The 26,487-nt window shown below is 46.2% G+C and overlaps 2 protein-coding genes across 4 annotated transcripts in view; both read right to left on the bottom strand.

Moving 5' to 3' along the window:
• Positions 1 to 17,918, bottom strand: part of BBS10 (Bardet-Biedl syndrome 10) — a 93,120-nt gene extending 75,202 nt beyond the window's left edge. Inside the window, exon 1 of one of the 3 annotated variants that reach the window (XM_085653863.1) lies at positions 17,781 to 17,918. The gene's annotated coding sequence lies outside the window, so the exon portion shown is untranslated. The remainder of the gene's footprint in view (positions 1 to 17,780) is intronic. The other 2 variants (XM_085653865.1, XM_085653864.1) reach the window with 2 other exon arrangements.
• Positions 17,403 to 17,810, bottom strand: SDHAF3 (succinate dehydrogenase complex assembly factor 3). Its single transcript, XM_085653866.1, has one exon. It carries the CDS (start codon positions 17,808 to 17,810, stop codon positions 17,427 to 17,429), a length of 384 nt encoding a protein of 127 aa, XP_085509992.1. The 3' UTR covers positions 17,403 to 17,426.
• Positions 17,919 to 26,487: the final 8,569 nt, after the last annotated feature.

The raw sequence follows: 26,487 nt of genomic DNA, 5'->3' as shown, positions 1-26,487 counted from the left end.
GTGTGGTTCCAAATATTTTCCCACGTGGGGGTGTTGCAGAAGGTTATCTGGCCAGGATATTCCAAATGGGGAATCACCCCCCCTTCTACTCCTCCCACTGGGCTCCAGAGTATTTTCTGCTGTAAAGACCACCCCGAACTCAGGGTATTGCCCTCGCCACTGGGGCACTCAGTTCGGGCGCAGGGTGCCTCCCTCAAATCGCCCCATGTCTGTCTTCGGGCCCTCTGAAGCCGGGCCTACCACCTGCCCTCAGGCCTCCAACAGTCGGGCCCCTGTGCTGTACTTCCTGCTGATTACTTTCGGAGTGCGGGCCGCCTCCACTCACCCCCTCGGGTCTCTCAGGTCAGGCCTACAGGGTGTGGGACATCTCCCTCAAATGGCCCCAGTTCCTTTTTAGGTCTCGCCTGACCCAGCGCATGCGCTGGTCTGGCGAGACTTATTGAGAGGGCTCCAAAAAGTGCTACCAGGCCAGCCTAGAGCTACAGTGCATGTGCGCGGACGCGCGCCGCGCTTTACAGCGATTACTTTCACTTTCCCGGCCGCTTTGATGTTCGATCGCGATCACTTTCACGGCCGCAGGGCCTCTTTGCATAGCCAATAGGTCTGGCTTTTGGGACCTTATAAGTATTTAGTTATGCAACTGTTGCATGGCTAAACAATGCTTGTTTTCTTTCTTTTCGGGCCCACTGGAGCCGGGCCTACCATTATCCCCTGGGCTTCTCACTGTCAGGCGGTTGTGCTCTGCCTGTCACCGGGCTCGAATTAGGCCCCGCGTACCTCTGCAATGCGGGCTGCCGCCATTCACCACACACCGCTCACCTCGATCTACAGTAGGCTCTCACCTGGATCAGCACTGGAGCGGGACGCCATCCCTGAGGTGCATAAAATCCAAGGCCTGGTCCCTCAGGGCACACGCACTCTGCAGCGGGGTCTTGCATCCAGAGTCCTTCCAGCTCGTAAGGCCATGGACGCCATCTTGGCGTGGCTCTAATCAGGGTTGCAGACCTTCGTTTCTCTAGGGTCCGGCCTTCCCACACTCCTCCAGGGACCCCCACAGCACACTCGGCCCTTCGGGTGCAAGGGCTGATTCCACAGATATCAATAGCCTCGGTCTGTCAGAGGTTATACAGGATTTCGATTGGACCGGCACGGAGCAGCTCGCTTACGTGACCGCCATTGCGAGCAGCCAAGCCTTCTTGCCAAACTCTTTAATAATGATCTAGCTACCAGTCCTTATAAAGATGGCAATGTCAACAATCTTGTGGTTTCTGCAATCAGCAAAAAAGGCTAGACTGTACTCATGATTCATTAAAACCTCTACTTTTATGATAGTAGCAACAGATTTGATTCTTGTTGTAGTCGCTGTGTCTTATCGATCAAAAAGTAAAGCAATATTTAATGGGTAGTTGCTAAATCCAATGCACACCTAGCTATCCTGATACAAACACATGTAGATGGAAGGGTCCTTCCAGTTACATGAAATAAAATGCTGCAAGTTGTTTTTGTAATATTCTTTTACCAAACATATATGAATAAATTAGTGAGGAATCAAGTCTCAATGAGCATATTTATTCTGAAGGTAACTGATGGTTCAAACAGATGTGCAAGTACATTCTGTTATGAATTTGTTCTTTTGATACTACTGGGCAGTCAATGCATGTTTTGTCCCTTACACTTTGACTTTCCCAAGGTCAGTTTGGTATTGGTTTGCAGACAGCTATGTTTTTCAATTGAGGTATTAATTTACAGAAGACTGCAGTGCTTGGATTGTACTCCTCTGGATATTTAGATGCCATTTTATTTCTTTGTCCTTGTCCCGTTGTTTAAGGTTATACTCTAATGAGTTTGAGTAAAGAGGATTCTGAATACCACTCTACCATCCTCCACATATACTCCCAAACTGAAAAATAAATACCTTGCTTCCTGCCACTCACCACAACTACCCTCAGAAAATAACCTTCCCCGTCCAAATTCATATACAATCAATCATTGGCAAGGCAAATAGGTCTGGCCTTTTTGCATAGCCGCAGTCCATCTAGATTTTACTATACATCTCTCTCGAGTCAAAATCAACTGTTTAACGAGTCTATCACAAAGCTGCAGTATCTCCAGTCATTACTAGATGTTCCTCTCGAGACCAATCCAACTGCTTCAAGCCGTCACAAAGCTGCAGTAGCTCATGCTGTTACCAGATGTCCCTCTTTAGTGAGATACAACTGCTTAAAATATTTTTCTCAAAACTCCGGGGGTGTGGCTTCAACCTAAAAATGTACATATATGATTTTGCTACTTTAGTGAATTGTGCTAGTTTTACGCCAAGGCTGGTTTATCGTTACAAGTCAATATTGCGACTTCAATAAATGTACTTATTTCTATGGAACACTTTTGATGACATCCTAATGTAAATAGGTACTAGAACACACTGGTAAATTCAAGAGCCTTGCGCCTTATTCTTTGCAAACAATTTTTTGATTGGCGCTATATTTGAGTTGCTTATAACAAAAAAAGTTTATGACTGAATTGTGCTGATCCATTGCCATATGCTGTGGTAGGAAAAAGAAAAATGTTAATCTCGGGTCAGCAAACCAGTAGATGAAGAATTTGGATAAACACTGCTTTTTGCATATATATGTATTTTTTACAATAATTTATTTTTGAGGTAGACAAGACTTTCACAAACCTGCAATACCTCAAGATGTTATGAGATGCCCCCTTGAAGTCAGGTACAAAAGCCTGAAATGTTTTTCAGAAATCAGCAACATTTAAAGTGGTTACTAAGAGTCCTTCTTTTTTTAAAAAAAATTCTCTTTTTATTGAACAAAACCAATGGTACCATGGCGAATCACAGAATAGCATAGTAGTGAGAAATAACAATAGAGGCTCGCAGGACGGTGCATGCATCCGATAATGGCTACAAATCCCCTTAAACAGTGAGCCGATCAACATCGAGGGCATGTTTCTGCAGTTCAATTGAAGGCAATACACAAAGGCCCCCCACGACACATTCCATTTCGCCCACTTACTATCCCATTTGCCAGGACAACCTCTACGTATGAAAACGTCTTTTACGGCGATCATGGCATTGTCCAAGTCTCTGGCCCATTTTGAAATCCTGGGGATATCAACCCCCCCCCACCCCTGAGCGATGTTCCTTTTGGCGAAAGCAAACCCCAAGGAAGACCATGTGCACTGTTTGGGTTAAGTCTGTGGCCTACCATACATTTAGTAAACAAAGATGAGCAGAGCATCCAATCGTTTTTCCGCCCACCCGCTCCAAGGTATCAACAATTTTGGCCCAGTAGGGTTGGAGATGTGGACACTCCCAAATCGTGTGAAAGAATGTACCTTCGCCACCACATCCCCTAAGGCACCCGGGGTCTTGGTGTCTGCCCATCCTGACCAGTGTATGCGCTAATAAGTATGTTCTGTGCAAGATTTTGAACTGTATAAGATGCAGGCGCATTAGGATGGCAACTTACCTGGGGGAGGAGAGGGCCTTCTGCCAGTCGTCCTCTTCAAGATACCCTAAGTCAGTCTCCCAGAGTTGCCAGAGGCGCACCGGAGGGTCGGGTTTGTTGTTCATCAATTTGCGATAGGTAAGTGAGACCGCTTTACGTGGCAGCGGGTCATTGAGAAGGCGATCCACCAGCGGGGAGGCCTCGGGCAATGCCCCATCACTGCCAATGGCGGAGGTAAGCGCATGACGGATTTGATGGTAGCGGAAAGTTTCAGATTCCACCAACTGGTACTCTTTTTGGAAAGCAGCGAAGGGAACTATAGCCTTACGCTTCCAAAGATCGCCCACTGAGGAGATACCGATAAGGTCCCACTTATCAAAGCCTGGGCATTTGCTCAACCTACCTAGTTGTTCCGGTTCCCATAGGGGGGTGAGTACTGTAAGTTTCTTGCGCGACCCTAATTTTGTCGTGGCATGGTGCCAAAGTGTCACCGTATGAGCCGTAGGGCCGGTGAGGTTTTGCCGTCTTGGGTTGGAGTACAATGCCTGCTGATAGCCTCCCTTTGCCATCGGTCTGTGCGGTAAGCCGGCTCGGACTGCGGGGCGAAGACCCACCGATTGACCTCCGCCAGCTGGGAAGCCCAGTAGTACTGCTTCAAATCAAGGAGCGTGATCCCACCATCGTACCACCCCCTGGTCAGTTTGTGTAATGCGATGCGTGGGCTCTTCTCATCCCACAGAAGAGTCCTGATCTCGCTCTCCACACTTGCGAAATAGGCATCTGGAACTCTGTGGGGGGTGTTCTGCAATACATATAGGAATCGAGGAAGAGCCAGCATCTTATACAGTGCTGCTCTGCCGAGCAAGGTGAGGGGTAGCGACTGCCAATGCGAGACGTTGTTGCGAAGCCTGGCCAGTGGGGCTCGGAGATTGGTATTATAAAAACAATCCTGGTGTGGGGTGATATAAATGCCGATATAGCGGAGCCCATCAGAGGCGACAATGATTCTGGTATGTTTCGGCAGCCGCGGTGTAGGGCCCTGTAGCATGAACAGGACGGATTTTGTCCAGTTAATGGTGTAGCCCGAATGGGTACTAAAAATAGCGCATATGTGCAAAATTCTGTGAACTGAGGCCGATGGGGCTGCGACATAGAGCAAGACGTCGTCAGCATAGAGTGAGATCCTATCTTCGTGCTGGTTGGTCCATTTCAGGCTCCGGATCATGGGGTCGCCCCTTACCCAGGTCGCCATTGGTTCCAACAGTAAAGCGAATATGAGGAGTGATAAGGGGCATCCCTGCCTAGTTCCTCTCTCTAAGTGGAAGCTCTGGGAGGTATGTTGGTTGACCACCACCTGAGCGGTAGGACCCGTATACAACAGCTTGACCCACTGAATAAAGTGGGGGCCGAACCCTAGGCGTTCAAAAAGAGCAAATAGTGCCACTCAATTGTATTGAACGTTATTTTGGCATCTAGCGACAACAGTGCCGCGTCCTCCATAATGGTATTGACTCTCCCCATCACCCTGTGAAGTCTGTGAAGATTAAGAGCAGCGTTGCGGCCTGGCATAAAGCCCAACTGGTCAGGGTGCACAATCTTACAGATAATTGGAATCAGGCGATTGGCCAAGACCTTGGCTAAGATCTTGACTTCTGCTGTTAGTAGCGAAATTGGATGGTAAGACTCACACTTCATGGCCGGTTTGTGAATGACAACAATGGAGGCCAGCATCAGATCTGAAGGCAGCGATCCCGCTTTGTAACTCTCTAGATACATGGCACGGAGGGCAGGCGTTATTGTAGAGGAGGCTAATTTAAACAGTTCTATAGGGAGCCCATTGGGGCCCATGGCTTTGCCCGATTTAATACCGTTAATAGCAATCACAATTTCCTCATCTGTGAGGTCGCCCTCAAGGGATGCACTGTCGTCTGGGTCCAGTACTGTCACTGGGATAGTGGTCATGAGGTCTCTGGAGTCTTGTAGGGTTGTATGTGTCGTGGAAGAGTATATGGCGGTGAAATGAGAGGCAAATACCTCAGCAATGCACCGTGGGTCTGTCACCAGGTCGCCCCCGTCCACCTCAATAAGGGACAGCCATCCCTGAGGAGCCTCCCGCCGCTCCAACCAAGCAAGCATTTTGCCCATGACTTCACCCAATTCATAGACTCTGTGACGGGTCGCAGTTTATTTCGCTTTGACCGTCTCTGTCGCTAGTTGTCGGTAGTCTAGACGCTTCGTGCTCAGAGTGAACAAGCTGCTCGTCATCGCAGATTGCCACCTCGTCCTCCAGCTCCCGAATTTCCTGCTCTAGGGACTCTAATCTAGCAGTTCTTTCCTTTTTGTGGCCAGCCATGAGAGAAAGCGCCCGTCCCTTGATGACCAGCCCGCAAGCCCCCCATAGCGTACCTGGGGATTGGACCGAGTGGGTGTTCTCCTTGAAATAATGATCAACCCCTTCGAGCAGCGCACTCTTAACCTGGGGAATCTTCAGGCACTAGGGGTTAATGGAGAGGGTATGACGACTAAGCTCCCTTCTTGAGTCAGACCCAAATGCTTGAAGTCTTCATCCAGCTGCAATACCCTAAGTCACTAAAGATGTCACTTTCGAGTTAGATACAACTGCTTTACATGTCCTTCAGACAATTGACGGTGCGCAACTTTACATATGCACTTTTGCTACTCTAAAGTGTGCTTGTTACAGGATAAGCCAGAGCTGGCTTATGATGCCGAGTCAATATTGCAAATTTAATAAGGGTCTAAATTACAATGGAAGACTTGTGATGACATCTCAGTATACATAGATACTAGCAGTCACTGGTAAACTCAAGTAGCTTAACCTTGTTCTTAGCAAACTGGCATTTGAGTGGCCCTATACATGTGTGCCAGTACTCACAGTTGTTCATATTAAAGCCCACATCCCTATGCTGTGGTAGGAAGAATCAAAATGTCAATTTTAGGGGAGCAAAGCAATAGTTAAAAATATTTGTTGAAAAATTCTTTTAACTTTGGTACCGTTTGACGAACGTGCATGAAACTTTCCCAAAAAATGTAATGTTCATCCACCTCGGCTCCTTCCTGAAAGTTTTGCAGCAATGCGTCAAGGGTAGTCCCTAAAAACAGGCGCTTTCAAAACATGTATTCCTCAAATTTACATTAAATTTGGCAAAAAGTCAGAACTTTACTTAGAAAGTGTGCTTTTTATGATTTTGTAGATTCGTTCAGTTTTAAAATGTGTTTTTAAAGAAGTGCTCAAGTGGGCTTGAAGGTATTAAAAAGGTAGATATACCTGGATAGTTTGTCCCGCTCAAGTCCCGTGGTACCTTAAGTTAAAAAAAAGGGCCCTCTGAATAGGTGAGGGAGTTTTTTCTTCGGTCGGCCATTTCACTACCTCAGGACCAGGACCAATCCTGCAGTACCAAACGATCTGATTGGCTGGCTGTAACCCTAAGAAAAATTTTAAGGTTGTCATTGCAAGACCCAAGGACTTAGTCCCTGTGCCCACAGGTTCTAATGCAGCCCTCCTTTGAAGTACCATTGTACACCTGCAGGGGCCGCCACATAAGCTTCACCCCCATGGTACAGAGATACCATGCAAGGTACCTTAGGGGAAATTTGCATGGTACCATGGGAGTGAAGCCTGAGCGCTGGTACCACGGTTCTCCACGAAAAAGTGCACATTTTCCAAAATGCACTCAAGTCCATCCACAGCAACGGGGTTGGCCGCCCACAGCGAGGTTGGCCGAAGGCTGGCTGTCTGTGGCGTCTTGGCTGACAGGCCTGGTAGGAATCCAGACCCCGCAGCAACCACCAGCTACACAGACTTTGGCAGTGCGCAGTGGAGGTCGGCCACCCACCGGTGTTGCACTGATAAGGTCCTGGGCCCCCTTCACTGCTCACAGCTGAAGGCCATGAGCAGCAGGGAGTTGATCCGCCCCTGAGCACAGCTGAAGGCCGTGCACAGTGGGGGAGTTGGCTGGATATGAAATCAAACATTAAAGTGACGTTATTGATAGGTATGGTAATAAGATATTTCCTTATGTTAACAAACAGACACTTGACTAAAAAAAAATAATAATACATTTCAAGTGACAATATAGTTAGATATGGTAAAAAGATCTTAGACTATGTGTAAAACCCCTAGGAAGTCACTGAAAAAAACATTAAAGTGACGTTGTAGTAAGGTGTTGAAATAAGATAAACACTAACGTTTAAAGAAACAAAACCACTGAAATTCACCAGTTATAGTTTACTGAGCTAGCTATAACTTGCACCCCTCCAATGCAGTGCTAATGCCCTCACGTCACACCATTCATGTCACATTAAATGCCATGATTAATGGCATCACTCATAACATCTCAAATGACATAATTGAAGAAATCACTCATTAGATCACTGATTGCACCATAGCCCTATACATCATAGTTAATGAGGGTACATGCGTTGTCCATAGCACCGAATTATAGTAAGCCTTTGAGGCAAGTATAATTGAACATGTTGAAAGTTATATGGTGCACAGCTGACAAATCGCTAAAGTTTGTGTTACAAGTATCACACAGTGTTAAGCAAGATAAAGGCTAAGAGCACCAGAAGTGGGTTGCAAAGGTATGTTTCAAAGCAGGTTGAGACTTAAAGCCAAAGTCTTTTGCAAAAAAAATATGTGCGAAGGGTAAAGCTTCTGTTGACAAAAGATTATCCACCTGTGGATATCTGGGCAAGTACTGATGTTAATTAGCTATTATACAATGGTATACAAATTCTATGTAGCAAGGACATTTATAAGGTGAATCAATGTTTATTTCCAGAACTCGAGTAAAGATTTTGCAGCAGATTACTGAATAATGTAGAATGTTCGAGTGTCCCAGTTAGAGGTGGTTTACCTGACACTCGTGTGGTTATGACTCTAGCATTGTATGCCACTGTGTCCATCTCAGAAATGTGAAACGTGTATTTTACTAAATCAAACAACAGAAGGTTGACAGAGGTGTCTCTTCAGTAGTAAACAAATATTCAATAACCCCTTTACTTAAAATTGCAGGTCATTTGAATTTTTTAGGAGCGTAATCTCATTAAGATGAACAGAAAATTGTCCACATGTGTAGCACGTTGAATTACTTCAAGTCCAAGACCCTATAGGATGGGGTCACAAGGATTCTATGATTTCAAAAACTATGTAATTTGAGATGTCATGAGTGATGTAACATGTGAGATCATAAGAATACAAGGCAGGGGCCCAAGGCTAAGTAAATTATAACTGGTGAATTACAATGTTTTTATTGACATTAGTTATTATCTTGCTTCAAAATCTAACTATGATGTGACTTTAACCTTGATTTTTTCAGTGAATTATATACATATATAGTGATTAATAAAAGCGCCTTGAGTCACATGACAAAGACCGACATTTGTTTCATGAAGTTGCAGTAGCTGAAGTAGTGATTAGGTGTCCCTCTCGAGTCAGATGCAAGTGTTCAAATGACTTTCACAAAGCAGAGGAGGTGTGGCTTCAACATATAAATTTGCATACACATATTTGCTACTTTTTTGTCATTGGAGAATACAAATGCCTCCAAATCTCTAACATTTGTAGATTTTCTTTTAGGTATATGTATACTTGTGCATCAACAAAATGCAGGCACTCAAAGTGAAGGTATCCTGTGGCAGACGTGGATTGACACTGTGGCCTATATTGTGTACAACGGTGGAAAGGAGCATAATTTAAGTGACAATGGAGGAGCCCAATGAATAAAAAAACCCTATATGCAGGTATTTTTTATTGGAAATCATGAGGCTGGCAACACTGTTAAAGCTATCTTTAGGCCAGGACTTAAAAAAGAATGGGAAAAACGACGAAATTGTCTCCTGTTACACCCATCATGCTCTGCTTAACCTCACAACCCCCCACAAACTGTGCAGCCTCTCTCCTGACCACACACAACTAAACAAACACAAACAACATATCCGATAAAATGATGGTTCCTCGATTAATGGCCTTCTCAATTGCACATAAAAGATTAGTTGGGAAGAGAAAATGCTATGATGCCTTGACATAAGTGGTTGGCACTATACGAATGGAAATAAGGTAAGTCATGATCCATGAAATGTTTAGCCCAATCACCGCCCTCCAAGCACTCCGTAATATCACAAATATTGCTCCCTATAATCCCCACACCTGACATCAGCAAATATTCCAATGGTGTTCTCCCCGTCCTCAACTCCTACAAAATATGTCATCCATAAGCTTAGGAAGCAATCCACATTTAGGGGCTCATTCTCAAGACCCAGAAAGGAACAGAGTGAGAAGGCCGTAAGGTCCAGTCTAGCTTGATGAGAACATTTGTTCTAATCTGGGTCTTAGCCAAACTGGGTGTGATCAAATGATGGATCCTGCCAATGCTGAGTATGAGGCAACAGTAGGGAAAGAAGAAGATTGTCATGATTAGAGGAGCTGTTAAAGAAAAAGGGATTGGGTTCCGTGGAAGTTGGATAATGTTGGTTTGTGGAGAAAGAAGAGAAGCCAGGTGCAAACTGTTAGTTAGTGAAGTGTTCCTTTGAGATACTCCACACAGTATTTAGAATTGTAGAAAGGTGTGACCTGCAATGCTAAAACGACATAATCCTTCCCAAGAAAGACAAAAAAAACACATAGAATCTTGAATGCTTCAATTCCATCCTGGATTTCTGGGCCCATGCCATGATCAGGTTACCATGAAGACTAATGAAATATGTGTGTTTAAGGCTGAGTAAAGTAAAGTTGGCTGTATGGTGATCGTACTCTCATCAAATGACAAGAAGCTACAGACTGGGAAACAAATAATTATACTAAGAAGACATTTGTCGGAGGGCGATGTTTGCCTGGCCTCAAGATGGCCTCTGCATAGGCGAGCTCCCTAAGCAGTCATTATTATCCTTCAAAATCCGCTGACATTGCCAGAGGCATGATACAACTGTGGGCAGCACTGGATTGAGTGCACCTAGTGCTATTTAAATAGACTTTCGGAGCTGCAGACGACTGTCCTTGGGTGTCCCTAAGAATGCTGACAAGCTGGGCAGCCCATGCAGCCTACCTGTCCAGCGGTGCCGGAGACGCGGGTCGCGGAGCCTGGACGGGCCAGCGCCCATGGAACTATGACCTGCTGGTTGTGTGGTGAGGACCCGTGGCGACAAGCGGTGTCTGGGCGGCCTCCCAGGCCCTGTGGCAGAAGCAGAGGAGCGAGTGAAGAGAAAGGCCCACCTCGGCCTTGACTGGCTGCTGGCATCGGGCCTGGAGAGTTAGGGCCGAGCTCGCAGCCTGTGCTTCGTTCCGGTCCCGCGGGGGTCTGTCGGCTGGGCTGAAGTGTTGTCGGGAGTGCTATGCAAACAAATGATGGACGGAATGCTGAATAAATCCTACATTCACCCCCAGTCAAGAGATCTGGGTTAAATCCATCGTTCTTTTGCTCACCATGTGACCCCAGTTTAGACACAGCCATATGCAAATCAGTCTTGACCCTGTGCCTCATGGGAACAGTCCAGACCTAACTGCCAAGCCAGGTCCTCCCTGGACTGGAAACAAACATCCTGGGACCGGTTTCTGGGTATTACCCTTCATCAGTCAGGCTAGCTTGAATCCAGTGGCACAGTGAGCAAGGGACCCACGTCTGGGCATACCCATCCCACATAGGGTGAAAAGTGCCACGCAAACAAATGATGGACGGAATGCTGAATAAATCATACATTCACTCCCAGTCAAGAGATCTGAGTCAAATCCATTGTTCTTTTGATCACCATGCCGGGAGGCATGTCGGGAGGCACGTCCTCCTCTGCGGTGGTGCCGGAGGAGCATATTGGTGAGCGACGACCGGATCTGGGAGGACTTGCAGAGCCACCACCCATAAAATATTTGGCGGGCGGCCTGGAGGGATTACTGGGCCGCCCCCCCGACCTGCTAGACTCAGTGAGTGTGGAGTAGGTGCCGGGTCCAGGATGACTGCTGTGGAGGGTGTGACATATGGAGGAGGACCAGCCTTCCCCTGCTGCAATACACGGAGGTGGTGCATCTTTTGGCGGGGTTCACTGGTTTCTTGGAGGAGGATCAGACAGGCGGCCCAGGGGCACCATAACAGGTACTTTGTCTCCTTCTTGGATCTAAGATTGGGTGCTGATGGCCAGCCCCATGGCTTGTCCTATTGTGTTGTGGATTTAAGAGCGTGGAAGAGTGAGACCTGAGCTCAGAGAAGACAGTGCTGCAGACTCTCGTCCATACTGGACTGTACAACACAATTGTAGGACACTATCCGAATTAAGTGTGTGGGCGCATTTGACAACCGCAATGGGAAAGCCTGATAAATGCCAGCCCAAGCTGCATTTTGAACAGGGCAAGTGTACAAGGGCGCATGAGGAAGATACGGCATCACCAGAACAGGATGCAGGCGCCCCGGGGCCTGATCTTGGGGGAGACCTGCGACAAATCCTGCTAACAATGCAGCAGAGTCTAGCTACTGTTGATGGCAAAATTGACTCCCTTTATCGCATGGATCCAATGTCTGAACTAATTGACAAGCATGCAGAGAGGCTCGATATGGTTGAAAGAAGGGTGTGTGAGCTGAGCATCTGCATGCCGAATCTACGGGGGTGCACAAGCAAATAGAGAAACTCCTGGCGACTCTGCAGAGCAAAAAGGAGGATCTGGAAGCTCGCTCGAGAAGGAACAATCTTTGCGTAGTGGGCCTGGCTGAGTTCACTGCTACGGGGAACATGGAGACCTCCGTGGAGAGGTTACTTATAATTCTGCTGGGTCGTGATGTCTTCTCAACCGAATTCATAGTAGAGAGTGTGCATCGCTCGTTGACTCTGCAGCCAGCACTGGGTGTGCCGTCTCGCCCAATAAGAGCACGGCTGCTTAACTACAGAGACAGGGATGCAGTTTGCGGCCCCCCCCGGAGCTCCAAACACTCCGCTATGAGGGATCTGTGCTTTCAATCTTTACAGACTTCAGGTCACAGGTGCAAGAAGCGTGGAGACAGTTTGTACCGGTGAAACGGAAACTTCGAGAGCTCAACATGGTCTATGCTATGCTGTATCTGGCGCGACTACGGGTAATAGTTGAGGGGAAGCCTAGGATTTTCACCAACCCCAAAAGCTTGCAACAAGTACTTAAGTGCAAAGCAACTAAGGTTAATAGGCGTGTACCGGAACACAAAGCGGATGACCAGACTTTCACCAGCGAACTAGATCAGCAGGACTAATGGGTTTGCTTACTGTTTTGCCCCTGAACTATTACTGTTTTAGATACTTGATACACTGTGAGCACGGTGTACTTTGGGTGTAACTGCCTGTTGAGGAATAGGTGCCTGTACTGCTGTATGTTCCTGCTAATTGAAGTGGAGTGGGACGGAAGGGGGGGGTCATTGAGCTGAACTACTCACTCGATGCACATCTTAATTTATGCTGTGGTGCGAGTTATGCTATGACACAGTTCTCTTTGTTCATCTGGTGTCCAATATTACTAGGTCCCCGGGGGTAAGTTACATGCTAATTATGCACGATTTATACTATGGTGCGATGACATATTTGTTTGACAGCATACTTGCAACTTTTGGCCATGAAGTGGCGTTCGGGTTATTTCTGCCCTCATGTACGGTCTATACTTTTTTGTGTGGGGTATATTGTTTGGGTGTGGGAGGACTATGAGTGTGGGTAAAAATATGCTGTGTCAAACGTTGGGGACAAGGCGTGGGGGAGGAGGGACTGTACTATTCACAGTTGTTTTTTAAATGCAGCCCTGGGAGGATTTGGAGGGTACTGCTGAGTAACGCCGTTGATTTGTTTGTGAGAGGGGTGGGAGATAAGAGGTGAGAAAGACACTATAGAATTATCATCTGCATGCGGAGCCACGCTTAGCTTTTAAACTTGGGATGTCAGAAGCCTGAACGACAATCGAACGACAATCGAAAGATACGAAAGGTTGCATTGTACCTGCAGCGTCACCAAATAGACATAGCTATTTTACAGGATACACACTTGGCACCCCATACCGGGATGCTTTCCCAACGTAGTATGAGGGACGCGTGCATTGCTGTGGGGTTTACTTCACATGCAATAGGCAGTTCTGGTCTGGGTAAGTCGCAGGTCAGGCATTAGACTGTAAGAAGTATATGTGGATTTAGGGGGGGGGGAGATATGTGGTGGTTCGTTGTCATAAAGTACATTTTGATGCGCTTCTAATAGGCATTTATGGCCCCAACTACAATGACCCGCAATTCTATCACTCCCTACACAGTAAGATAGCACATTACGGCAACAAACCGCAGCTATGGGAAAGGGTTTTAATTGTGTGCAGTCCCTAGAGTTGGATTGGTCTAGAGGAAACCTTCAGCGGCTGCCCGCTCTATAGCTGCAATCACTGAGGCCAGTGGATTGTTGGTTGCTTGGCGTTCTCGCTCTCCACAGGGCAGGGTATACACCCATTACTCCTCTGCTTACAACATTCATAGCCGCATTGACTAGTGTCTGGTTTCCCGTAGCTTATTGCCCTTCATAGGCCAATATGAGTATTTGCCTCGCGCATACTCCGATCATTCACCAGTGACATTGACTTTGAAAGTTGGGGATATGCAACCAAGAGCTTTCACCTGGCGCTTTCCGCAATATTCACTGTTGGACAAAGTGTTCCGAGAGGAACTGGAGTAGGCGATAGATGACTACTTTCGCATTAATCTGGGGAGTGTGTCCCATATGGCTACTATCCGAGAGGCCTTTAAAGCTTATATTCGTGGGATCACCATTTCAAAGCACGCTAGGGTGATCAGATCCTTAGAGACCAATTACAGAAGCTGGAGAAAGAATTAGATGCATTGGAGTACAGGTCTCAGGTGTGGACTGAGCTCCAGGTCTTAGCGCAGATTAGGGTTAAATTGGACGAATACAACATTCTAACTCAAAATGAGATGACACACTTAGGGAAATACGCTACTGCTAGGGTATATGGAGAACAAGAGAGTGCCACATTGGCGGCCCTAGTCCATCCTAACAGGGAAGAAAATGAAGTGCCACTGGTACATGATGAAAAAGGGGAGCCAGTTCGTGGAGCAACTGAAGTGGTAGAAAGATTTTGTATCTACTACGCTGAGTTGTACACCTCGCGACTTACACATACTGAAGAGGCTGTGTATGACTACCTATCTTATATTGCTATGAAGTGGCTCTCTAATGCTCACTGAGAGAGGCTTATGGCCCCCCTCCGCCCTACTGAGATTGCTGCCGCATAGACATGCCCAGTGATAAAGCGCCTGGGTCTGATAGTCTTACTGTAGCCTTCTATAAGGCCTAGCAGGACAAACTTATTCCGCACCTAGTAAGTCTGTTCAAGGAGATGACCTGCGAAGGCATTATGCCTCCAACTATGCGTGAGGCATTGCTGATTACGATATTAAAGCCGGGTAAGATGCCGGAACAGTGCTCTTCTTATAGGCCTTTGTCATTGCTCAATACTGACATTAAGCTTTTTTGCTAAAATATTGCCAAATATGCTAGCTCCCTTACTTCCCAGGATTGCAGGTCCGGAACAGTCTGGGTTTGTCCCAGGATGATCACTTTATTTTGCACCATTTCCCAGATCGACACCGGCGTTCGTGCTGTGGCCATCTTTTTAGACACCGAAAAAACATTTGATTCTGTAGAGTGAACCTTTATGTTTGCTGTGTTGAGGCGGGTGGGAGTCGGGGACATATTCTTGAAGCTAGTCCAGGTTCTATATACGAAGCCAGTGGCATGATCAGTGGAGTGATCAGCTTATTGTCAGTTCCGATTGCTATCACGAGGGCCACGAGGCAGGGATGTCCGCTCTCGCCACTTCTGTATGCCCTGGTGGCGGAGCCATTGGCTTGCACTTTGCGTGAATACTATGCCTACCACGGCATTAGATTCCCATATTATAATTTGCTAATCTCTGCATATGCAGATGATACGCTGCTATATGTGCCTGATCCCGAACACAATTTGTCACCAGTACTGCGTGAGGTAGTGAAGTTCAGTGGCCACTCAGGACTAAACATAAACTGGAATAAATCACTTATATTTCCACTCACTGCACAGACCACGCCTATTCAGGAGGAGTTCCCGCTTGCGAGGACTACCGAGTCTGTGTGCTATTTGGGGGGTCAACGCACATACTAACCCAGAGAAAGTAATACAGGAAAACTATGGGCGAGCTGTGCAGCGGCTTTCTGAGGCAATAGAGTGGTGGATTTGGCAGCCTCTACCGTTTCTAGGCCCCATAGCTATTATGAAAATGATTGAGATTCCAATATACCGATTCTATTGCTAAAGACACTGTTCCACAATATACGCACCTTATTGATCTGGCTGGAAAGCAACCCTGCGCCCAATGGTCTATGCTGGTTCTACCCTATTCAGCGGGAGGGCTTGATGCACCAGATCTTGAGGCATACTATAGAGCAGTGCAGACTTTGCATGTGTATTACTGGCTGCACGGACCACCGGAATTAGCTCACCTGTACTAGGACAGTGAGGAAGCAAGTCCACTAACACTCCTGCAATACTTATTGGGTTAGCCACAACACCGATTCCATACTACTGACCCCATGCGTGTCACAAGATATAGCCTGAAGAAACCACTATTCCCTGAAGTTGCCCTTAGAGTGGTGTGAATGCTTTCTGTTGGGAGAACACAGGGCAATACTACAGGCATTATGTGCGCTTAACATACACTGCATGGGGGATTTCTTTACAGAGAGGTTGATTAGTACCTGGGAACAGATCCAATCAAAAACACCCATATAACACTACTGACCAAATACCACTATGACCGGGCACGCCAATCGTTACATGCACTACTGGGGGACTAGATATCGGAACCACATGAAATGGTCTTATTGACGTACCTATTGCAGACTCAATTCCCCCGCCAGGGGATATCCACATCATATAAGCTCATGAGAGTAAGTGGAGACCTGATACTCCCAAAGCCACGGCAGGAGTTGCAGGACGACCTGGGCATAGAAATTACAGAGAAACAGTGGACATATTGCTGTTTGGTAACAAAAAACATTTTGCAGAACGGGCGGCACAGCTTGGTGCACTTAAAATACCTTAACTGAGTATACTACACCCTGGTGTGACTACCTACATATGGGCTAAGAGATGATGATCACTGCTTGAGAAGTGGAGTCGAGGGGGCTGGCTTTGCGCACCTGGCTTGGTTCTGTCCTGGGGTTTGTCGTTTTTAGACGGCAGTGTTTGAAGTGTTGCAAGATATCGTGGAGGTACTGCTGCCAGTGGCACCACTGGTAGCTTTACTGGGATATGATCGTGATCTGCCAAAGACGTCTCGACAGCTGGTGGCGTTGTGCCTCTAATTGGCGAGGCCGTGAATCGCTATGCGATGAATGAAGGGCCCTTTGCCAACAATGTCAGAACGGTACACTGACATGTCCTATTGCAACACACAGTCAGATACCTATAATGCTCTCATGCCGATATGCAATAGACCACATCATATATGGGGCCCATATCAAGTGTACTTGATTTGCATGTCAGTTGATGGTGAAGAATGCGCGGACCCTTATGGGAGAGACAGGGGTTGACTAGGTTGAGTGGGAGCTGCTCAGTAAGAGGATCTACGTGATGCTCTACATGTTCGATAGGAAAGTTTGTAAACATGGATGGTGTGAGGATTGGACGGGACAGATTGGGATACTACTGACATGGTATTTGGCAAGCATTATGACTATCGGAGTGGCTCCACTATTATACTTTTTCACCTTTGTGCTCCACCTGGAAGAACATGTAATTTCTCTCCTTACGGATGTTCTTGCTACTTACCCTATGCTGTAACTGGATTTAGGTGGCTGCCTTGTTGTTTGTATGTATACAAAATATTCAAACATGATTGTAATAATTGGTTTAAGCATAGAAAGGAGTAAAATGAATCAGAAATAGGCTACATTCATTTTTTATTTACCACATGCTCTACTTTTTCTGGTCTGTGTCATCGAGAATATTAAATTGCCTATTTGGCTTGGTGGCCTCCTGCATGAGTTCATGCAACTGTCCAAGCTGCTCTTCTGTGAGGTCCTCAAGTTTCTGCTCTGGGAGACTATTTCCAAAGTGCACATTAGCCACTGGATTGCTCAACCTCTCATTGGCTTGTTGGGCCAACAAGGACGCGTAGGACTCCCATTCCTTCATGAACCGCTTGGCTTCAGTAGGGTTTACAGTTTTATGCCTTCTAAATTCATCCTTTACATACTGATCTCCTAAAGCTTTTAGGTCCAGGGGGAGTGCCCTGTGCAGCATCAGGATCCTCTTGTACAGTGACCTCACCTGGAGCACGTGCAACACTGGAGTAGACATATCACACAGCTGGAACTGGCAGAGGCACTTCTGTGTTCCTCCAAGTCAGAGAGACTGTACCGCAATCCACAGTCAAGTGAGTTGAAAGCTTCCGAGCTGGCTGTACAGCGCTAACTGCATTCGGCAATTACTGCAATAGAACAATGTTTGCATTTAAAACTTTGCATTACGGTGCTCGGAAACATCATCCCTATGTACATATTTGTAATTGAATGGCATGTTGATGTGGTATGGCTATGTAAAGAAATAACCCAAGTTTCATAGTCTTGAAAATATTACTATTCTAGTCTTAAAGTACAAGTTACTTGCCTTCAGTAACGTAGAGACACGGTCTAGCCGCAGATTCCTTAACTTTTTAATTCTCCTCAGGTGCTAGTCTGGATCTGGAATTTGTTTTGCAGTACCTCTGCGCGCCGTGGGATGGCGTTGTACGGCTCCGGAATGACATTGATTTCGGTCATAAAGTCAGTGGAGCCATAAGTCCCCTCCGGCGCGCGGACGACAGTTTCTTCTGTGAAATCTTCCGCACCAGAACACGGAGCCACTCTAGAGACTCGCTGTGGAAGCAGTGTGCTCAAAAACGATCAAAATCTTTTAAAACACCAATTAAGAACAACATGAAATGCTACGCCAATACCATCCAAAAGATTTAAGTTAAAAAACCCACATTAATCAACGATGCTTAGGCTATGTGAAACCCTGCACCCTGAAGCAGAACCATCCTTAAAAGGGGGAACAGCATCCACTCTACAGACCACTCACCAATAGAAGTGAGAGGCATGGCCATACCCATATAAAACCCATGAAACAACAACAAAATGTTTGCTAAGTCACCATTAGATGAGATAGTGACCACTGATATACAAACCAGTATTTATACAGGGTATAACCCCTTGTCTCATAGGTCTTTCGCAGAGCAGGAAGGATGGGCAGGGCGTTAAGGAATCTGCAGCTAGACGGTGTCTCTGCCAGATATTACGGTACCGAAAGTAAGTAATGTGTACATCTGATAGATACATCTAGCGGAAGATTCCTTAACTTTTGCATTAAATACCATAGCTATACCCACCAGAGGGTCCGCAAACTAATCCTACAACAGTTCTCAAAGAGAACCAGCTGGTCAAAACCAACAACCGACTAAATGTACGTAGGAATAGTGGGAAAAGGGCCTGGATCTTAACAGTACCTTTGATCACTTTCACAGAATACATAAATAATAAACCACCCCATAGGCCCGAAAAAAATTGATTCCTGAGGGAAAAGGGGGAAACCCCTAAATAACCATCGGACAGTTATCAGATGCTATCATCCCCCCCATCCCCCCCTCCTGACTCCCAAGGGGAAAAACAGCTTATGGACCGAAAGGATCAAGAACAAGACAAAAGCCTTGTAATCCGTATTCTTCACATCAATAAAGAAATATCAGCAAGAAACCACCCTGATAAAATCCATAAAGAAGGACTCCCAGAAATCATCCTCATTTTACTAAGATGAATGAACCTCAATACAAAACTGTAGACATAATCTGCACACCATGAAAGGAGAACAATAATACTTCCCTGGTATAAAGAACATTTGCTAGAACAAAATGACCACCCGAAGGTTACATCCTACATTGTAAAAATGTTTTTAAAATATGACACCAGAGAGCTTTGAATCTGGTATAGGTTTAATTAAATATCCCAATGTATAAAATCTCGCCACAAATATGTATGTATATCACAGGTATATTCCACCAGAGACTCCGAGTGGCCCGACAACTCTTGAAATTTCGCTGGCCAATGTTCCCTGCCGAACCGCAAAGATCTACAAAGCTAGTCCCCGCATGGCTTTCAGAGCCATGGCCCGGCAGTCTGAACAGGACCTCGAGTCATGGACACCTCGAGGCACCAAAGGGAAACAAGGAAAGAAGTAACCGCATCTCGCACTAAAAACCTTTTTCTGTTTTCTTGCTCTCTTTTTGTTTTTTTGTTTTTTAAACCAAATATGTGTAACACATGCACACAGCCATATATACACTGTATACATAATGGTGAAACAGTACTGAAAAACCAGTTCAAAATACTTTATAATATTATAGAAAAAGTTCCGCACCCAACAACAAACCACCTTAGGTGACATGAACCAAAAGTATCATAACCACAGGTAACCTGGCATTAAGATAATGCCTCCTGTAAAACGGACCCCTTGCCAGCAGCAAGCAAATGCAATCACACTTGTGATCCAAAACTAAATTTGATTGTTAGTCAACCGGTACGCCACGTACATACATACATACATACATTTATTTTACACTTCTTCAAGAAGCAACAGCCATGATTTCTCCAGGACTGTTAAGTACCAAAAAGAAAATTAGATACATACATACAAAAAAACAGTAATATCTATCCTTAGACAGATACACATATGCAAGAACATTGTAGGAAAATAATAAGACCTTCTTATCCTAAAAGATATCCTATTATGTAGCGCATGACTGAAAACAGCCTTAACCATTTCAGACACTGCCTCTAAGATAGTCTAAGGTATTGAGCTTACATCGGCATGTTCCAAGATCGAACAAAGGAATTACCTATGCCCTCCAAGAAAGGGGGGAGCCATGAACCTGTGTATTCAAAAGAATACTATTATGGTGTTTAGAAATTGAAACACTCATAATACATATACAGTCCGCCCAAAAAGAGAAAATGAACTGCACTAAATACCCTGGTTAAGAAAAACCAGACGAGAGTGAAAGGCACCACCGAAGAAAAATAATGGCTATGAGCCCACCATAATGGCCCCTAAAGGGCATATAATATAGTCCAAGAAAGACCATACACCACATAAAGTAAGAAGTATACCAAGAAAGGTATGAACTCTTGAGACTAAGCTCCTCATCAGAGTAAAATAAAAGAAGAAAACAGCTATGCAGCTGCAAGCACCATCTGGAGATCAAAAATAGTCAAATCCGGATGCAAACACTCTCCCAGTACGAAAGAAGAAGTGCTTAATACTTCAACACCACAAAGAACAACAGCGAAGGCAGTAAATAAACCTTTACCCAACTTAAAGATCCATGACCGTGGCTGTATAAAAGGGAAGGAAAATACCTGAAAGTCCACACTACAAGCGACCAGCCATGAGGCGTTGTAACTCTGAATCCGCACCGCTGTCAAATAAACACCATTAAAGGTCATACTGACCCGAACAGACTCGAGGAACCTCGACTTCCGCAACAAAGCGTGTCAGCAAAGAGCAGCAGAATGAGCTATGGCTCCACCAATAGAATTTGTGGTGTAAAAATGTTGCAGACTGAGTCAACTCAGGCAAAAGGGAGGGAGGCCCGCAGAACAGGGTACCCCATATCCATGTAAATTGAAAAAGGAGGGAGGAGACAGGCTATGGGTCTGACCCACCCGGACTAGCCCGAAACCTGCGTTGGGCTGCATCCACTTGGGCTCCAAATAGATTTACGCCATCAAATGGCATGTCAATCAAGACAGACTGGACAGCTTCCAAAAACCCAGATGCCCGGAGCCATGCGTGCCGGCGCAAGCCAGAGCAGACGCCATGGCCCACCCAATGGAGTCAGTGGAATCCATTCCACACTTGATCAGCAGTCTGGCTGCCTGACGACCATCTGAAATCAACAAATGCAACTCGACCCTGTTAGCCTGTTAGCCTGTTAGGAACAAGGGTAAAAGATGGTCCAAAGACTTCCACAAGGTATGGAGAAAACGTCCGAGGACGCAGACCGTATTAGTAGAGAGTAAAGCCACACTAGTTTAGGTAAAAATTTGCTTCCCGCAAGAATCCTGTTCCCTGGACTCTTTATCAAGGGGGGAATGATGGAGGTTCTCCATCTCAGGGGACGTCATAATGGCCTGGACCACAAAGCTGTGGTGGGTCGGCTGCCGGACAAGGCAAGAGGAGCCACCAGGGTCAGGAATGTACATGTGGGCAATAATGCGGTCCACTGGCACACCTGACTCCGGTTTTGTCCATGCTCCCAATAAAATGTCAGTAAGGGCCTTACAAAAAGGGTGCACAGGCTCAACCCCCGACGGACCGGGATGAAGGACCTCAATAAGAAGGTCTGTAGCCTTTTCCACAGTAGGCAGAGTGAGATGCAAGACATCAGCCACTTCGTAAAAAAACCTCTGCCAAAGAGGAGCTGGCTTCCGAGGCAAGGCCAGGAGGTGACAAAAAGGAGGAAGCAGGGGACAAATCTAGCCCGCTCGCTTCACCCAGCTCCACAATCCAGCTGTCCAACCCAGAAGGGGCCACTGGCTGCTCCAAGGGGGTCATCTCCTCACAACCTTCCCCTAACAGGCTTTATGGATCCTTCACAGAAATGACCGACGCAGCAAACGGCTCCATAAACAGTGCCAAACGGCGTCAAGGCAATGCCGTGCCGACGTCCACCTTGGAAGGAGGGGAGGCGTCAGCCGGTATCTGTTCAGATATCCGGAGTCGCAGCGAAGCTGGCTCTACAGTGCACACTGACTCCAGCTCGGAGTCTACCGGGGCCGCAATGACAGGCACCGTAATAGCGACCGACGTCACGCCGGAGCCGACCGGCGTCGTGCCGGAGTCGACCAACGCCATCGGTGGCACCGAAGGACCGTGCACTGGCGCCTCAGAGTCCGCAGCTGGAAATTATGCAGAGCGCGAACCCGCCAGCAATAATGCAGTTACGGGGCCTACAACCTGCTGGGGCCCGCAGGTGCTCCAGAGGGAACCAAGGGTCCAAAGACCAGATGGAGAGCTTCTGCATCTGCTTCCAGGCCACCCCGGCTCCAGGGAAAACCAGGAGGCTCAAGAGTGATCCCGGTGCGAGAGTCTCAGCACTAGGGCTAGAGAAACCTTTGCGATCCACATCGCGAGTCAAAGCCGCCACAGAGGACCAGGCCTTTGACCTCTTGCGACGCCACTTACCGTGTGATGTTGACGGAGACTGGGAATGTTGCAGTTGACCACGGTGTGAAGAGCAGCGCTCCCTGGAATGACCTCTCGCACATGAGAAAGACCGACGACGTGAGCTGGAAGTCGGCGACAACCGCGCTGTCAGAAGCTTTATGCGCTGCTCCCACAGCGTCTTCGGTATCAACCACTGACGGGTGTCACAGTCGTCGCGTCCTGGTGCTCATCCAGGCACACATACAGATAGAGAGTGGGTCCATATCCGACATCTTGCGAGCACACGACCCACAAGACTTAAACCCAGAGGGCATAGTTCATCACAGCAGGCCAAAAAATGGCCAGAGATACGGTTCTTCCGATCCACGTTGCAGCACAGAAAAGAAGAAACTGTTGTCCGTGTGCTGGAGGGGACTTGTATGGTTAAGCAAAAAAAAATCCCGATCCAGACTGGCACCTGAAGAGAATTCAAAAGTTAAAGAATCTACGCCTAGATAACTCAATCAGATCTATAAATTTGACTCACTCATACGGGCAGAATCCTGGTTTAACAAAACATCTTATCCTACTACTCAAATACTCTTACCTGATGGTCTCTCCATGAAGTGCCTGGACAGAGAACAAATAACTTGTATGCCTGTTCTCACCCATAAACATGCATCACTGTAATGTCTAAACGTTAACGTCAGACTCTCACACCCCTTAATATATCAAGATGAATGTAATTTATCCCCCTCCAGTAAATAGCGCACACTTCACAGAACCTGCCTGGTAGGCTTACATCTCTTCTGGAAACTCAAAAATGACACAGCTATGATAAGCCTGAAACAGTTTGTAGATGCAAGCTTCTAAGCTTAACGTAACCTCTTCTCCACCCAGATGAAAAATATCTGACAGGCCCGACGACACTTGACACTGACTGTTGCTAGTTACCATAAGCTCATTACCTTCTCAATGTGTCATGAGGCACAATACATATGGACCACCTAAAGAAAGAGGCTTTTTTGCATCAGGAATTTCCACAAAATTGATACGGAAGTTCTGAGCACTGCAATCTACTAACATACAAATCCCCCTAACCTGACTGAAGATGTATCTGCCAGAGTCTCACATCACAATGAGTCACTGACAGCAATGCCCCCTTTAGAAAAGAGAAAGCAAACAAAACGTTCATGCCAATGGCACTCTGAAGAGCTAAACATCTGAACAGCTAAACTTCAAATAATCTAAATTCCGTCAGACAGGAAAGATCGGTCAACCACAACATATAAAAGGCCGAAAGAACACACACCATTTAGGTGTGTAACCAGATCAAGAAGATGTTTAACCTACTCCAAGATATTATGGCACGGCCAGCTGAAATCCCCACATTTATAGAGATCTGCAGCAAACTAGCCAACTTTCCCAACAAGTGCCAGGACACTGATTGGACTGGGCTTTCTGTCACCCAAACATCATATTTTAAAATACTGGACGTTTCCCGTGGCCCACCAGTGGACGAATGGCTCAGAGAGCTGGGCAGGTGTGCTATCATGGAGACCTGTATACCCAGTGAGAGGTTGCCTCTACAAAAATGCCAAGATTTGGGACCCTTGGACATCTCACTTCGATCTATGCATATGAATCACACGTACAATACTCAGAATAAAACCTGCATGTCTATTGTAACAGAAATGTTTACCTGATTATCTGTGTTCCAGAGACTGTATTAGCACCTAATAGAACATTATATGAGATATAAAAAAGGGAAAAAAAATTCCCTTAACAATCATCAACATCAGAGATACTATTGAAAAACAAAATAATATAGCGTTGCATACCGAAATGAAACAAACATCCAAAGCCTTATGGTATTCTTCCTTATCCAGACAGTCCCTTTCTAAATGAAGTCTTAGCCAATGCTAAGACATCTAGGACCCCGCTGTTACCCCTTTAGCAAAATAAAATGTACTATGGATGACCATCATCAATCCACCCGTAAAGGAAAGTACAGCTCAGTATTACTTAAAGAGAGGTCATGTGGAGCCCCTTTAAAAAAAAATCCAGAAGCAGCACTTCTGACCCAAGTAACAACTGACCCATCACCAGTCTCTCGGTTCTAGCCAATCTCCTCGAAAATAGTGACAATTGAAAAAATGCCAGTCGGAAAAAATACTAGTCAGTGACTAATGCATGGCAAAGGCACTGAAAACACCACACTGAAAACTGTGGATGATTCATTCAACGTCCCAGACAACAGTGTCTGGTTTCCTCGTTCTGCAGCATTTTCCTCAATATGAAGGGCAACAGATTGGGGTTTGAGGACTCAAATGCTTCTATTCTCGTTGCAACAACTGGAACATGAAACCCAGATAGGCTATCGTTGCTCTTCTCCATAGCTTGCAATAAGGTGTGCCTCAGGAACCTATCCTTGCTACCTTTTGTTCAATCTGTTTGAGGTCATCAGAGCAGCTGTGACACTGTCCTTGTATGAAGAACCTTTTGGATGAAGATGAAGGGGCTCCAGTACGTCCCAAGGAAAGTCACTGCACTGTAGGGTGTTGGGAAGCATCATACGAATTTTTGTGAGCTTGGAATAGTATATGAACAGTATCCTGAAACCCACGTTTATTGACATATATATGGAGGCTGCAGGCTAGTCAAATTATTGCTGCGTGTACTCAAAAAAGGTGATGGCAGCGGGCAGCAGGATGATACTGGCACTCTATTGAAGACAACAGACTTAGTCGGTGAGCCCACTTAGAACACGTATGGGATTGAGCACTGGCGTGAATCCAACTATATAGAACTGGACAGGAGAATTGGATAAATGTCAGGAGAGTGTATTTTGTATCACACCAGAAGCGCCCAATTCTGCTCTCGACTCCACTGTTGTTCAAGCTATGTAGCGCTAAGAAAGTTTTGGGTCTTGTCTGTCTACCAGCACTCAAGGGCTTAAGAATCGCAGCTTCACAACAGAACCCAGAAGACTCATTCTCCCAACACAGAATTCCAGCATTGCCAGCTAACTGGGAATTAAGCAAAGGCCAGCAGCTCTCTCTGGAATTACAGAACTTTATCGAGGCCCAGTACACAGCAGGACATGGACTGTCTGCAGCAGATCAACGATTTTCTTTCCTTTTAAGTCAACAACCAGTTTTATAGGTTACAGGTCTGGAACAAGTCCTCTCCAGCAAGAGAATCTAGGTATAAGGTTTGTGCTGTTTTTCAGGGAGGGTTGCCACCTATCTTACCGGAATTTAAAAATGCAGGAAGGAGCGGGTAAATAAACGGCCTGGTGGCAATCTTTTTTTCGAGAATTTCCTTAATCAAACACAGTTAAACAGGTTCTTATGACCTGCTTTCATCTAACGAGCTTCCTTGTAATTTTTCATCATTAATGGTTTTCGCCATGATACCCAACCTGGGGAAAGCCCTTCTTCATTAGTCTCACAGACCATGTGAGAATATTCCAGTGTGTAAGCTTTCTTGGTGGCCTTTTCAGGGAAGTATCAACCGGCCCATGGCCATCTAGTAGTTTCAGTCAGAATTCCCGTGTGGTAAACTTTCCATTTCCCACCCTCCTGGTACCCACACAGATAACCCAAATTGTCAGTGAATTTGGCAGTGTGGCTAAGTAGAGCAATAAGATGGACGCAAATTAGAGAGCTCTGGCCACCTTCGACCCATCCATAGGTTATCCTGATATCACTGGGGCCCATCCGGCACTCCTGAGCACAGCTATGCAGCCCACAAAGAGCGTGGGGTCAAGCTGGATGACTCTTGTACCCTACGT

Source organism: Triturus cristatus, chromosome 4_1, assembly GCF_964204655.1.
Source record: "Triturus cristatus chromosome 4_1, aTriCri1.1, whole genome shotgun sequence".
NCBI classification, from domain to species: domain Eukaryota; kingdom Metazoa; phylum Chordata; class Amphibia; order Caudata; family Salamandridae; genus Triturus; species Triturus cristatus.
The sequence above is the reverse complement of the archived record's forward strand: the minus strand, read 5'-3'. Positions and strand labels throughout refer to the sequence as shown.